Source organism: Lutjanus erythropterus, chromosome 16 (assembly GCF_056507025.1).
Source record: "Lutjanus erythropterus isolate fLutEry1 chromosome 16, fLutEry1.hap2, whole genome shotgun sequence".
Lineage (NCBI taxonomy): Eukaryota > Metazoa > Chordata > Actinopteri > Lutjaniformes > Lutjanidae > Lutjanus > Lutjanus erythropterus.
This window is the reverse complement of record NC_139332.1, coordinates 13,105,727-13,121,601: the sequence shown is the minus strand read 5'-3', so window position 1 is coordinate 13,121,601 and position 15,875 is coordinate 13,105,727. Positions and strand designations below refer to the sequence as shown.

At 40.1% G+C, this 15,875-nt stretch overlaps 1 protein-coding gene across 1 annotated transcript in view; it reads right to left on the bottom strand.

Annotated features, from left to right (window-relative positions):
- The window catches only part of csmd2 (CUB and Sushi multiple domains 2), a 300,458-nt gene that overhangs the window by 273,746 nt on the left and 10,837 nt on the right, over positions 1–15,875 (bottom strand). The window contains 1 exon segment of the mRNA XM_084738310.1: positions 2,052–2,268. Coding sequence (XP_084594436.1) covers positions 2,052–2,268 — 217 coding nt within the window.

Sequence of the window (15,875 nt, the reverse complement as noted above, 5' to 3'; positions counted from 1 at the left end):
GGTTGAAAATGTGTAAACTTAGTGAGCATGAAACTCTGCAAACTGGAGAGCCAATATTTCAGCTTGCGATGTTAGCACAACGCAGCCCCTTTTCTGGGGCTGTTAAATTGAAGGTTGTACGGGAGGATGAGACTGTTGATTCAGAAATTGTTTGTTTGAGTCTTCACACCCAAGTGAGCTTCATTTCATTTTGCTAGTAGCTCTGAAGCACAAAATGTGCCCAGAATCCCAGTGAACAACCTTGGATGCTGTCACAGTGTCCGCAGAGTCAGACTTGTATTAGTCACTGAAGGATGTGCTTCAGCTGCCTCTGAATGCATCACTGATTACAGTCTTGATTAAAGTTTTGCCTCTAATCCAGTTTCCAGTCCTCTACCTTCATCAACAACAACAATAATAATAATAATAATAAGTCCAAATGTCTCTAAAAAGAAAATTTTCAAGCTTAAAATGACTTGGGTTTGGCGACAAGTGAAGTAGCTAACTTAAAGATGAAAAATCATTTGGTTTGGTTACTATATCATTGACAGGAAGTAAAGAGAGATGCAGCTCATTAAATGGACATATATCACACTACAATGTGCACGTAGGGAATTGCCGAAGCCTAGGAAAACAGTGGCAACACGACAGAAAACAAAATGAGATGGTGCAAGAGATGAGTGGTCGGATGAACAGTCAAACAAGTATTTGCAAACAAGTATTTAGAAAGCCTAGGTATTTATAGGTATTTATATGCGGATAAAACCAAAATTGAGTGAATCTGAAATGTCACTAATAAGCCCTCACTGTGTGCAAGTTCAGCTAATTGTCTGTAAATTGTGGTGGATGTTTACAACTGACATTTTTAAAGATAATTATCTTCACTTTCATTTTTTTCTTCCAAATAAGTTTGGATAACTTATGGGGTGGTTTAAAACTGCTTGTCTGAATGCTTGTGTTTCTTGACTTGTCTGCCTTTTTTTGTTTACCATCAACACAGTGTTCCCACATCTCGGCCCTTTGCCCCCCCACTGTTCTGCCTGTGAGAGAAGAGGAACGTCCATGGACTGCTAGTACTACAAACATGGGTAAGTAGATATAATGTTTTTCAGCAGATTAGACTCTTTTCTTTTTGATCTTTGCAATCATTACCAAAAACACTCCCTATCAGATAGCTGTCTACCGTATAGCTTTCAAACTGAAAACATCTCATGGCAGTGAAGGCCAAAGTGGCCACAAAAAAAAAAAAAGAAAGAAAGAAAGAAAGAAAAGAGCCAGTGTTTGGTTTCATTCTGGGCCAATGTAGAAACACAGCAGGAGACAAACAACTCATTCTAAGGCAGTGGTTGTCAGCCATTTGTGATTTAAGGCCCACTTCTGATTGTTAATTCTGCAGTTCACCTTCCCTAATACAGTAAATGTGAAGAAAAACTTAACATGACAAAAAAAAAGATAACATAATGAATCAAAAATTAAATTTTTGATATTTCCTCACCACACGCTTTGGAGCTTTAACTGGATTAGAGTTGTCTCTCATATCACTTTTTAGTTTCAAAACTGATCCATTTTGTGTCACTGAATCAGAGGGAATGTAATCTAAATCTCGATCTGTAAATTACCTCCCAGATATTTTTTATCTTTAAATATTAATCTATTCATTTGGCAGTACCACTGCCTCCACGACTGGTCTAAGGTGAAATGAAATGAATCGAAAACACCACAATTCTTAATTTCAGGTGATTGTACACTAATGGAGACATACTTGTGGACAACGTATTCTTTTTCCGCTATAATCTGACAATAAATTGCTGGAAATCTCACACACTGGACCTTTAAATGTTACACAGTTTTACCTTTGCCATTGTAATACACTGCATGTTAGTGCCATTCACCAGCAAACTAGAAACATCCTTTAAATGTCACATCATTGACTGCACTTTTGAAATATTCAGTTTCCCGTGGGTTTCATGAAAACATAATGAAAAATCTATATCAGCATTAAAGGAAAAAAAAAACTCGCCATAATAAAAACCAACACAAAGATGCTCATAAATAATTTAGGCCGTCTTTACCGTGTCCGCAGGTTCCCTGGGCTGGGTGGCCCGTCATATACAGACAAGATGTCAAAGTCCTCCTCTAGGGCGAAGCCTTGAAACACCAGCTGTATCCGGTTGTGCTCTGCCGCCACAATCACCCATGTACAGTTGGCATAGTTAGGATAACCGTAAGGGTAACCAGGGCTCTCTATCGTCCCATTGGGACTGTGTAGTGTGTAACTGCAGTTCTGAGCTGTGAAGAGAAAAACAAACGGGACATTATTAAAAGGGTGTAAGGAGGAGTGTAGAAAGTTTTAACAGAGCATAAAACCAAATAAAATTCACAAGAACAGACATTTATACAAATCCACACACACAGACGCACACCCACAGTCAAACAGTTTGCACCAAGTGCTGCAACATCCATTATCACCTACAGCGTGCGGCATAAACCATTAATATGGCAGTGCTAAATGGCCCACCCTCTCCCTGCTTTCCCCACCTCTACCACCTCCATCGTCACACACTTGTTCACTCACTGGCCCTTTCACCACATTAGTAATAGGTTCCCACGTTAATACATGACACAGCTGGAGGAGAGAAGATGAGGGGACACACACACACACACATGCACGCACGCATGGAGAGAGACACACTCCTGAGTACTGCATTAATTGTACTCATATTGCATTTTCGTCGGCAGCCACTCGTGTGGCCTTCAATTAAATTGTGTGTGTTGCCATGTATCAGAACAGAGCAAGCGCTGGATGTGCGGAGTGTGAGCTATGAGCATGTGTTTTGAATCCCTGAGCTTAATGTCTTGTCTTCGATGGATCTGAGCACAGCTGAGACTTTTAATCAATGTTGGGGATTTAGTCGTAATTAAACACTAATGTGGACCAATATGTGATTGCACGTATATTTTGTGTTGGTCTGAGTGTCTGTGTGTGTTTCATGTGAAAATGAGCATCTGTATGTGCATGTATGTGTTTCATCCTCTTGGTAATGGCACACTCATTGGATCATCATATTTAGGCAGTGACGTTATCTCCTCCAATCAAAAATGGTTCATGTTTAAAGGAGTAGTTCAGATTATTTGAAGTTGGGTTGTGAGAGGTGCTTATTGATCAGCAGTGTGTTATCTACAGTAGACGCTGGTTGACACACATTTTGTGAAACAAAGAGGGGCATCAGCACGGATGCTATAATGTACTTTTGTGGCCAAAGTCAGCAAGAAAAGGTATTTTAGCCACTTAAAAAAGGACCACCCAAAAAAATCAATATCACTTTAAGTGTGTGCTTTACTTTCCTGTCAGACAGCCTTTTCCAACGGGAAATTGCCCTTATATAAGCCAAATGTCGCTCTGTCCAAACCAACCAAAATCCATAGGTGAAATCAGTCATTTTACCTTGCAGAACACAGGAGTTGCTGGTATATGACTGACTCTTGATTTGTGTGTTCTTCAAAGTAAAATTACAGATTTCGCCTATGGAGTTTGGTTGCTTTGGAGAAGGTGATGTGTGTCTTACATAACACGGATTTCCCATCAGAAAAAGCTTTCATAGCAAAGTAAAGTGGTGAAAAAAATCCAAATAAAACATACACTTAACTTTAAGCTAACTTAAAGAATTTTTTGAGGTTGCTAAAATTTTGTTGCCGACCCTGTCCACAGCAGTTCATTGCTTTATTTCCATGTTGTTGTGCCTCTGCTTCTAAAAACTGGGGTTGTGCTGACCATCTACTGTAGGTTATACACCGACTATCAATAAGTAGCTAATCAAACTTCACATCAAATAATCTGAACTATCCTTTTTAAGCTTTCATCTGCCACTGACATGTGACTAGATCAATCACACACCATAAATGCCCTCGTGTGTTGTAGTTCTTTTAAACTAAGACTCCGGGAATTCAGCATGTTAAGAATTAATTCCCCTTTCCAGCAAACATAACCCAACATAAGGAGAACTTACACAAAAGGAACCTGCATAAATAAATATTCTCACAGAGGGACTAAATTAGAACGTCATGCAAGAATACATGCTATTTATACAAATGATCTGTATTTCCCCTTGCTTCAGCCACAAACCTGAATCATAATGCAGCCTGATTACAATGCAATTAGGAGAGTATAATTGGAGGACATCTGTTATCTGCATAACCCACGTTATTCAGCAACACAAACAATGCAACACTTGCAGTGCACACGTTTTTTGTTTTGTTCGTTTATATCCATACGCATAACAGTGTAAATGTCTGGAATAAATCAGTACATCACAGCGAGCCATGCTACCTGAGCATATTGAAACAAGGCATTAAAAAACAAGAATCTTCAGTAAACACATTGCAGCTTCAAGAAAAGTGAAGGCTGGTTTGTTAAATCCCTCCAGGGGGGAATATGAATCCCTTATTGAATGCTTGTGAAACATACAGATTTGGTGCTACTTTGTGTGCGCTCTCTCATGGTAGAACAATCCCAAAGCTTAATAATATGTTCAGATTTTCACTCTGAAACATGTCTCATGTCTAAGAAAACCAGCGGGGATTTACAGGTAATAAGGCACTACGCATGAAGACAGAAAAGAAATAAAATCCTCTCTGTCTTATTCAAACTGAAATAAATAAAAGCAGCTTTTTAAAGAAAAAGAGAAGAAATGGCAAAAAAAAAAAATTAAGCATGGACATGGATAATCCCTGGTTAACCAGACGACCGAACCCTGCATTTGTTTTCACAGCGATAATCGAGCCCGGTATTTAAGATTTCAGGGGCTACGTGCCATATCGGGGTGGTTATGAATTCTGAGATGCTGCTGGAAAAAAAACACAAGCTGACACACAGACAAACAAACAGAGCCAATATTAGGTTTTTGTTCAGGTAGCACAGCAAAATGGTATCACTTTTCTTTTTTTTTTTTTTTTGTCGGGGAGGGGAAAAGGGGAGATAGTGTCATGAGGTAAAGATTCAGACTGTCTGGATGGCATCAGAAGCAGTGGGAGGATAATAGCACCTCCAGTCACAGTATATCCATCATGCTGCTGTTGACTCCCCGGGCCCTGTCTCGCCGAAAAACAGGCAGGGGCCTCTCTCAGCCGTCACTTTTCAGCGCTTCACATGCGCTTGACCTCTTCCGAAAGATGCTAATGTGTGTTCACTTGACCCTGTGGCCACTTGAATACACTTTAGTTAGGTGTATAATGCTGCATTGTGAGTTGGGCTCTTTGTTTGCTGTGGGGATGTGCAAGTATTCTGCAGTGAATTCTAAGTAAAAGCTGTGTGATGCACTGAATAAAATAGTGTAAAATGAGATTAGCAGTAACTTAGTATGACCTATATAGTGTATAGAGAGCTAAATAACTGAGCATCAAGACCTCAGTAACAAGAGAAGAACAAAGCAAGGCCTATCTCCATCTGATTTTTCATTAAAGCTCTTAAATAGGCACAGCAAGTGAGCATCCACCCTCCCAATTACCATCAGGTCAATACTAATATCCAGGTAAAACCTCCAAATCCACCTCTCCTACCTGATTTTCATACACACAGCCTGGTCAATAATCTCCTCATCATCTCCTTCATTACGAGACCCCTATCAGACAAATGCCAATCAATGGCTCATACAGCGGCCTGATGGCAGAGCTTGATAGGGGTCAGAGTGGACTGTGAACCTCTTGCACATAAGGCAATGAGTTAGGATGTCTGTGTGCTGGGATGAATTACAAAACAATACCAAGGAGGTTAAGGCAAATGAATTGTTATTAATCAGCTTGAGGATCAAATTGACCCTTTGTTAAAGTCCCTCCTCCAAACAGCAGCTGTCCTATCAAAGATTATCAACCGTAGCTAGGGCGCCACCTATCAAGTTTTGCATTTCTCTACATGAAGCGGTGTGATTGGGGATCTGAGATGAGCAATACTTGTTTCATGAGTTTGGAGGGTGATGTCTTTTTTGTAGTCTTTCAAAAAAAAAAAAAAAAGTAAAACACAAGAGCACATGTGTGAGGAATGGATTCAACTTTTGTCCTTATCTGCTCTAACGTATAACCTGCAGTAACATTACACTGTGTTAAATACCACTGTGTTCACGAAACTCATGGCTTATTTCCAAGGGTTAAATTGAGATTTGCTATGTGTGGGGTTTTAGGAGGAGGATGCGGGCTGGTGGGCTGCTGCATCTCCCTCTGGCATCCTCTCTTGGTTCTAAGAGGGGTTAGTTTAGCTCTTATCTCAGCTTTCTTCCTGGAGTGATCGTGCTCCCCTACACTTAATCTAGTCTTCTTCTCTGTGGAGTTAAAGACCTAAAGATCTAGTGTTTCAAAAATTACTGCCACTTTTGATGTTAAATCTGGCACCGTTCATTGTAAACTGCATTATATGCAGTGCACGAATAGAAAGGTTGACAGACATAGCAACAGTAACTAAGGAAGAAAGGGTCTTAACGAAGATTTAGTTGACCATTTTTAAGTCCCATCCCTTTTTTGCTTTTTGCGCTTTGCGTTTAACTCTGTGCTTGAATAACCGTTGAGTAAGCTTGGAACCCAAATTTTGAAGATGCTTAAAAGTTAATGTCAGCAAAACACTAGCTAACTAGTAAGCTAACAACTGATGTAGACTAGATAGCTAGTCAGCTAGTGTTTTGCTGATATTAGCTATCAGATGTAATTTGTTAGCTAATAATTGACGTATATTATCTAGCTAGTTGGCTAGCATTTTGCTAACATCAGTTAACTGTATATGCCCATATGTTGCTTCTCCCAACAACATCTTTGACAAGTCTAGCACATAGCACATAGCACTTACATATATGTAAGTACAGAAAACAGAAAAGGAGAAAGTTGACCAAGGACCCAAAAGGGGTGGGACTTAGGAAATGTCAACTGAAATGTTGGAAAACATGAAATATTTCTGTGACTCTCGAAGCTCAACAGACAAATCTTTCATGTTAGAAATCAACATGTTTAAGGTGTAATATCCCTCCTCAGTATTAGCAGCTAAAATGAAAACACTTCAAAGCTGAAAAAGGTTACCAAAGAAATACGTTTTGCAGTTGGATAAAGGCGTTTCATATAATCTGAATGCATGTGTTATAAGGGGACGAGACATGCTCTACATACTGATATATGACAGGTGATTCAGGCTGGAAAGCAGGTGTCTCATGTTTCTTGGGTACGGTTAAGCAAAGGAAGAAAAAAAAACATGACAGAGAATAGGACTACTGAGTGTGCCAGAGCTCCACCAAATGCTATTTTAAAGTGTGAGCACCTGTGCCAAGTGACCGACTCTTAAATCGATAATGACGCACAGAAGCTGGGATGAAAGACACAAGATAGTGCTTTTAGAGAGGTTGCTTCTTTTTTGGCTGTGGCCAGAAAGATTTTATCCTTACTGAAAAATACATGGTCAGAATTACATTGAAACAAAAACAGACACATCAAAGTTTGCTTGAGAACTCATTAAAGGCTGATTTACAACATAATCAAGTTTGATTCCCACATTACGGCGTAACAGCCACCATAAGATACAGAAGTGCAGTTGAGGTAAACCGTGGTTTTGTAAGTCTACTCTCTCTGTTCTTTGAAAGCCCAGAGCCTTTGATTAAGTAGATCCTTCACTCGAGGCTCGGTTGAATTATTTAAGCCTCGCCCAGGGTGCATTATGAAATTAGCTGCCGGGAGCTGTTGACCTGCTGTGAAGCCCCTCAGTGTAAATCTGCAGGGAAGAGCCCATCCTGCAGTCGACCCCACTGACACACCATAAAGACCCCATAAACAGACTGCTGGCCGTGCTGTTTTTGCCCGGCGAGACGACCACCAGCAAAGTAGAAGGTCATGTTTTCCTAAGTTGTGTAAGTTCAGGTGAACCATCATGAATATGGAACAGCAGCAAATACGCAGCTTCAGCAATTAGGAAAATTGCTAACCTGTTCGAGTGCTTAGTGTACTTCATCCCTCAGCATGTCTATGGGGACTGTTTGGATTGGCTTGTTCCGGGATGTTAACTTGATATCTGCGGATGTTCAACAGATATGTTGTCCACTGCTTAGCCCACTGTGCCACTGGCAGCGTCCGCTTGGCACTGACCGTCTCCGGTGTCGACGCCAAATGGGTGTACAGGGAGAGGTATGACCTTGCTGGGGCAGTACTCCAGGTTCTACCTGTGTGAGTGTGTGTGTGTGTTTGTGTGTAGGAGATATTGTTTGCTTTGCCAGGGCAGTTGTTTAGTAGCGGGCATACAGAGCTGCGGCAGGGCGCTGTCACACTTTGATGAATCGATGGTCACTGTGCTGTACTCTGGCGGGACAGCAGCCCCTCAGAGCGTAGGAAGGAGACAGACCAAAGGCGAGCAGGGGCAGACAGACACAAAGCAGACTGACTGACTGTCTGATTGAATGTATGGACATATAAAAAAAAATAGATTTGGAAGACATGACGCAAGGAATAATAGAAGCAAAGGTGAGATGAGGGACAGACAAAGGCAGACTAAAAAATAGCATCAGAAAGGCAAAGAGAATTGAAAGTACATGACAAAAAAACATGCCAGAAGGTCAATGAGAGGAAGAGCAAAGGCCGACGGGAGCAAGTGATTTGGAAGGAGGAGGAAGACTAAATAGGGACAGAGAGTTTTTACCTATTTTCTGCATCTTGTTGCCATTCTGAGCTGAGGTCACAGGCAGCCAGTGTGACATTCACAGAGAGATAGCGCTTAATCTGCACTGTTAGCGAATCCTAGAGGTATATTTGGAGGGATACTTCAGCAGTGTGTGTGCGTGCATTTTGTTTGTGCGAGTGCACACACATGCCTATGTATGGAGGTATCAGTTATCTGCACATGCATGAGTGTAATCCCTATACCCTGGGTGAGTATGGCGTCTGATATCTACATGTCACTCCTCCGCTTAGATGCAATTACGCTGACTAGAGTGACTAAACGGGAGGAAATTTCATCTTGGTGAACATAATCCTAACATCACATTCACATAATACCACAAAGACACAAACAATACTTGCAATACAAAATTGCAAATCTTCCTTTCTGGACTCCCATCTTTTTATCCCTCCCTGCCTCGGTCTGGTCTCCTCATCTACGATTCAGATTTGCCTTTGGACAAAAGACAAAGACGCAGAGACCATCCTGTTCTCGCAGTCAATAATAGAAGTGCCTTTCGTTTTATGTTGTGCATGATAAGTACTACTGGAGAGAATGAAACTTGTTGTCTGATGTTTGAGAGAGGTCATTTGGAATTCCAACATGTTTAATCACATTTTCAATAAATATAAGGCTGTGGCTTGGAGACACTGAAGAAAACACTGAAATGATAATAGACAATTACTAAGCAATTCCCCCTCCCTAAGTCCCACCCCTTTTTGCTTTATGCTTCAATAACAGTTGCGAAAGCTATTTCCTGTTCTGTAAAAGCAACATATAGTCCCATCTTAAATAGATAATATGTAACTTCTGCCACTGGGTCTCTCTCAAATTAAAACAATTACAAAAGATGCAGTTTAATGATGTCTTGAAGTAGTGTGGGATCATGGGAACAGTTATTTTCCCTATAAAAATGACTACCACAGCTGATGAAAATCTATCTGACATGACCCAGGCAGGTTCTGGGAGGATGTAATTATTAAACTTTTATTCTCAATATGTTTAGTCACATGTATAAACTTTCTTTCTCACTCTGACGTATTCTCTGATGTTATGGCAACTAGCTATCAATAACTTTTTATGTTGAAAGTATGTTTTTGTTTTTTTGCATTTTAACATTGTTGAAAATATTTGGGATTATTTAAGTACATAACTTGACAAAATACATTACATGTCTAGTGTTTTTAGACATTTTAAATTGGAAATGTTACATATGATAGCTTTAAGTTGGCTAGTATTAGCAAATACTAGCTAACTAGCTGGCTAATTATTGATGTAGACTAGCTAGCTAGTTAGCTAGCATTTTGCTAACATCAGAACTTAAGAAGCAATTTTGATATGAAATAGTAGGAAAATAATAGGGTAAACACAGGTGTTACCGATGTTCCTCAAATTTTTTTTACCGTGTACCACCTCAGAAAATATTGAGCTCTCCAAGTACCACCTAACTGTTTTGTGCGATTTGGTGGTAGCAGCTGGCGTGGAAAATTCATTGGCGATTCTTAAGTAGCCACAAGCACAAGTTCACTGTCGTCCACATCATCTTTAACACAGCAGTTTTAGATAATCTCCTCCTGAGACTGCAGTGTTTTTGAAGCATTTAGTTTTAGTCTCTTCAGTTTACCTCTGCTTACTATCCTGCCATCACAGTTTAGCTCGTAACTATTGGTATTCATGGATGACATATGAGCGTTCTATGTGTATGATTGTGAGCAGGTTGATATTGAGACAAAAATACAAGAAAGCTTACATTTCAGTTATCTCATATTTTGTATGTTAGATTAATTTTAAGAAAATATTTCTGATATTCCTCCGCATACCACTAGAAGTAGCTTGCGTATTACCAGTGGTACAAGTGTCATAGTTTGAGAATCTTGGGTGTAGCAGAGCCTTTTCAGTGAACCAACAGTCACAACACCCATTAAAATAAGATAGGACCATAAACTACCCATTCAAGGTCTTCCCCCATCACACATAGCTAAAATACAGAGTACAGCCCTTTCCTTACTCTCAAGAGAAACCATAAAGCCTTCATACATGAGGTCTATCAGGGGCTATATCCATACAAAATAAGCATCCCAGTGGAGCAAACATGGAATAATTTCCAACCAAATAAATGTCTCTTGGGATATATCAAGTAACAAAGCTATCCACTATCACATATAACCTATCCCACGAGTAAACTTCAAACAACCCAATGTTTTGTGTGTGTGTGTGTGTGTGTGTGTGTATGTGCCAGTAACTGCCTCCCTGGTGGGAAGATAAACCCTTCCGCCCCATAGATCCTCTCAGCACCACTATTTGTCTCTTGACGTGTCAGCGCATATGCGCGCCTTGACCGCATCATATCCGAATTAACCTCTAGATGGCCGCCATTAAAATGGAAATGGTTGAGCTCAGCGATCCCACTCGCCTCCATACATTAGGCTAATGTCCGGGCCAGGACGACACTGTCTGCCATTACAGACAAGCCAAATGCAGTGGAAGGCAAGTGTGATAGGCTTGCTCCCACTTAGCCCCCCACCCCTCACTGCAAGTTGTTTCCACTGGGCTGAATGGTAAATGTTGTTTCCTTAAAAGGGCAAAAAAATAGAGCTTGCATTTCCATAATCGTGTACATTTGAAGCTGGGAATGGCCTCCTGCTGCCTGAATGTGTGAAGCACAACAATGATCTGTGCAAACACACACAGAGAGGACGCTCAAGCAAACATACGTGAATGCATTTGCCAACACGCGCTCTCATCTGTAAATCAGGGAACACATGCGTCCATATCATGCTGACAACGCCAATTGTGACTTTCACATCTCAGGGTCTAGCATGTCTTTGAATAATCTGTTGACGCCTATGGCAACATACACTTAATACACACACACATACGAACACACAAAAACATTGTCACAGCAACATAGCTGGAGGATGAAATGTGTGGGGTGCGAAAATAAACAACACCCACGTGCAAAAATGTAGCCAAAGATTAAAGTGTTGAAGAAAGCGGCAGCGTGCTGACGTGCAGACGAGGCGTGCATGCAGAAATGCACACTTGCATGAGTGCATGCACACGTTGCCGACTGTTATCAGTGCTGGCAAAAGAGGCACAATGGAGCATGTGTTCTCTCAGACAGAGAGGGAGAGAAGGGGGGAGCCAGGCAGTTCCTTCCAGCTGGGTCATATTTAACCAGCAGTATTATCATGCCAGCCAGAAAAGGACCTGCAGCTCAGCCACCCACCCAAAAAAAACCACCCACACAACCCATCCCTAACTACGCACGCATTTTAACCACTGATTGGACAGAGATACTATTGTTTGTGTATTTTCCTCAGTACATTTAAATAGCCCGATGGTAAGTTGGTGTTTCTATGAACATCACAGCTCCTCAGCAACCCACACACCAAGGCTTCAAGCTAATCAATAGAAAATAGCCCATTCAGAGTTGAAGGCATGCTACGGTTGATGTTCTTCCCTTTCAGAAAGACCCCTCTCTTTGTTGGGGGAGTTTATTCAGCACTGATACAAATGGGCCTCCCACATACAGCTCAGCGAGGCTGGATGCCTGGAGAAATGCATGCGTGTGTTCGTCGATTTGTTTTCATGTTTGACTGTGCACATGCATTTGTAAAAGAGCACTTGAACATGGCAATACTTTCTAGTACTCAGCCCTGCCCTTTTTCCTCTCTATCCTGTTTCTTCTAACCTGGAAACACTCATCCAGGTTAGACAGACTATTGTAGGTAGACAAGACACTAAGAGGTATGTTTTTGGAATAATTTATAGCTAATTGTTTTTGTGTACTGATATATTTATTTTCTGCTACTGGCGATAAGCCACATTGGGTAGGCGTTTATGTCAAATGAATAATGAAAGGTATTTTATCCTTTTTAAAGTTTCTAATTGCCACAGCTCTTTATGTTTACAAAGCAACCTTCAGCTCCAGCTTAGACAGAGGGTCTGAGAATGCTGGGTCTGCCTTCAGTTGGCACAAGACATCCACTGAATGTGTGTGGCTTCAAATAAAAAATTTCTCCATGCATACTGTAGGAACCTGCCATTGCTGTTTTGCCTAAGCCTTTCTTTGAAACATCGTTTAATTTTTTAGATACAGAATAGTTATCTTTTCTTTTTTATTTTGGCATCATTTTCACTTGTTTGTCTTTGTGTGTTCTTATTTTTTTTTAGTTCTTTGTATTTTAGTCTTTTGTCACTAGACTTTTACTTAGCCATTTTTATTTGAACTTTTTCTTTCATGGTGGTATTTCCCATTTATCTCCCTCTGGTTTGCTGTGTTCATGTTTTGATGGTTGACCGTCATAGGACCTTACTTTGGAAAAAATATGGTACAATACTTTTTTGATCCCATTTGAATTGTGCCATGATTTACACGTATGATTCTCGTCAAATTAAAAGATAAATTTATGAGTCATGAAAACTAAATTGACATATGTGTTATTTGTGGTACAATTCAAATGGAATCAAAAAATTATTTGTCCCTTGCCATTTTCTATCACCTTGTCCAAAGTTAGGTCCAATGGGGCACACTGGAAGGGGAATGATTGACCTATCTATTGGAGCACAGAGCAAAAAGGGGCGGGACTTGAGAGCGGTTGATTGTTGGTAGGGTTCTGACCTCCCTCTCTGCTGAACCAATGCCATGAGGCCCCTCTGTAGGATTCATCTTATAAAAGTATTTTTTATTTTTATTGTCTCATTGTTTCAATCTTTTGCCAGTAAATCTGCCATTTTAGACTGAAATCCACATTTGTCTTGATTTATAACCTTTAGGATTTTCTAATTTCTCAGCTTGGTTACCTATTTGAAACCAAGGTAAAAACAAAAAAAAAGGAGAAGAGCAGTTCAAAGAGCCTCATTCACGGTTCCTGTCACAGAAGCTGTATGTTGTTCCCATGACAACAAGAAAACAAGAGAGCACACAAAGACAAATCCCTTGCCTCAATTATTTATGATTGTTTGAGTCCGCCTTAACACTTAATCTCACACATGCACATACCACCACAGAGGCATGCACACATACATTACATCCAAATGCACACACAGTCACACTTACATACACACACTTACATATACACACACACACACACACACACACACACACACACACACACACACACACACACACACACACACACACACACATGCCACAAATAATTTCACTTTTCTCTTCCAGTCTCCCTTGTTCTTATGGGGGGGAAAAAGCACAATTATGTGCAACACTAATGTGTGAAACAGTGAAAGTCAATTATCACCTCATTTTTATTCTGTTCTCATGTGAAAGCTGGGCTCTTTGAGTTATGTGAGGCTGAACCTACGCAGAAAAGCCAATTTTGGTTACATCCTGCCGCATATTTGCACTTAAATTACACCAGAAATCAGTGAAAATACACTCTCTGAACCGATCAATAGCATCAACAGTAGGTGACGTAATGCAATTATGGATGTGTTAAGCGTATGAGATGGATAAGCATGTTGATCTATGTGTGTGTTAGTGAGGGGGGCATCCACGGATATTTGACCCCCTGTGAGAATTTTATATTAAACCCATGAGGAAGCACTGATCCAAAGATCAGGTCATGACCGTCCCAGCAGGACAATTTCATCTATCACAGAGAGATGGATGAGCAGCAGACGATCAATCAGCCTCACTTCAGCTTACTGTAGTACACTTTCACCTTTCAACTCAGGTCCTAACTGTCCCCAGGAAGGCTCAAGTGTCAGCTGTAGACCACAGACGTAATTAATGGGGCTGCATGCATCACTTAAATGGATGGGAAACAATTTCAAATGAAAGAAGACTGTTGCCTCTGCATGTTGCACTTCCACCCTGATGGCACAGTTAAGTCAACCAATTTTATTTATATAGCCCGGTATTAGATTAGATTAGATTTTATATCAAACATGTTAAAAAAAAAATAAGAAAAACTAAATTAACTTAAGAGCCAATGTTCAGCAGAAATGAATAATTCATGTCCGAAAAGGAGTAGGAGGATGTGAATAATTATTTGGCCTTGCCACCTTTTTTTTATATTTCATCAATACACTTTGTGAAAATCTTAAAATATTTCAGATGTTTGCCCCGATTTTAACCAATCACATCTCAATAAAATCAGCAAACATAACCACACAGCAAGAGCAAATAAGCAAAATACGGCAAACGTAAAACGTAAAATTGCGGTATGGACAATCAGGATGACAAAATTAGATCTGCATTGGCAATGTATGTTTAAATTAAAGCCAATGTTGTTGTTTTTTCAAGATATTAAGATTGTGAGAAAAAAATTTGCTGTGTCAGGTTGGCAGCCAAGTCAAAGATAAAACAGCTGATAACATTAAATAATTTTTCTTATCTATTTCAGGCACAAAGTTGCATCTAATTTGCACAAAAATTTTAGTCAAAGCTGACCAATAAATATTTGCTTCTGTGTTCCTCCTGAATATCATTAATAAAGTGTCAAGCTTTATAAATTTAATCTAAATATAAGAGAACAGATTTCTGACATTTCTTGTTGGATTTGTCGTCTTCCATGCCATTCGAAGACAAGACAGTGTATTTCTTGACTACCTGTCTGACAGGTAACTCCGTCCATTGCTGTGGTGAAGACATCAGAAGATACTTTCTACACATTTCCACTCATTAGGAATTTATTTTGCTCATGGCAGCAAAACACGTAACATGAGCCAGCAGATAACTGCTGTAACTTCAGGTTAAACTGGCCTGGATATTGGACACTTTGAGGGTGATTAACTCTTAGACAGGTAGACGAACTTTAGACAGACATCACATAGAGGTTGCTTAGCAACATTAAGGCTACAAACAACCAGTGGAAGTGTTAGACATTTTGGGACATACACTCACTGGCTCTCTTGTAGAGAGTTAGTTGAGATAATTAATATTATTGTTGTTACAGTAGGTAGATGTTTTAAGGGTTAAAGGGAAAATTTGGCACTTTTCATTTTGATGTTCAATCAGTGTTGATGATAAATGTAGTCAGTTGAAGAAATACATTTCTCAGTTCTGCTGTATTGACTGAGATCTCCTGGTTTAAAATTCATCATAATTTTGTCCTGCATCTAGTGTTGTCATAGTGATGTAGGTAGTGTTAAGGAAGAACTACAGGCTATTTCAGCTTGGATTTCTTGTCTCCGCCCCTGGGTAGCCAGAAATGCTGCTACATGAGTATTTTTGTCGGCTAACATAATGTTTTAGCCA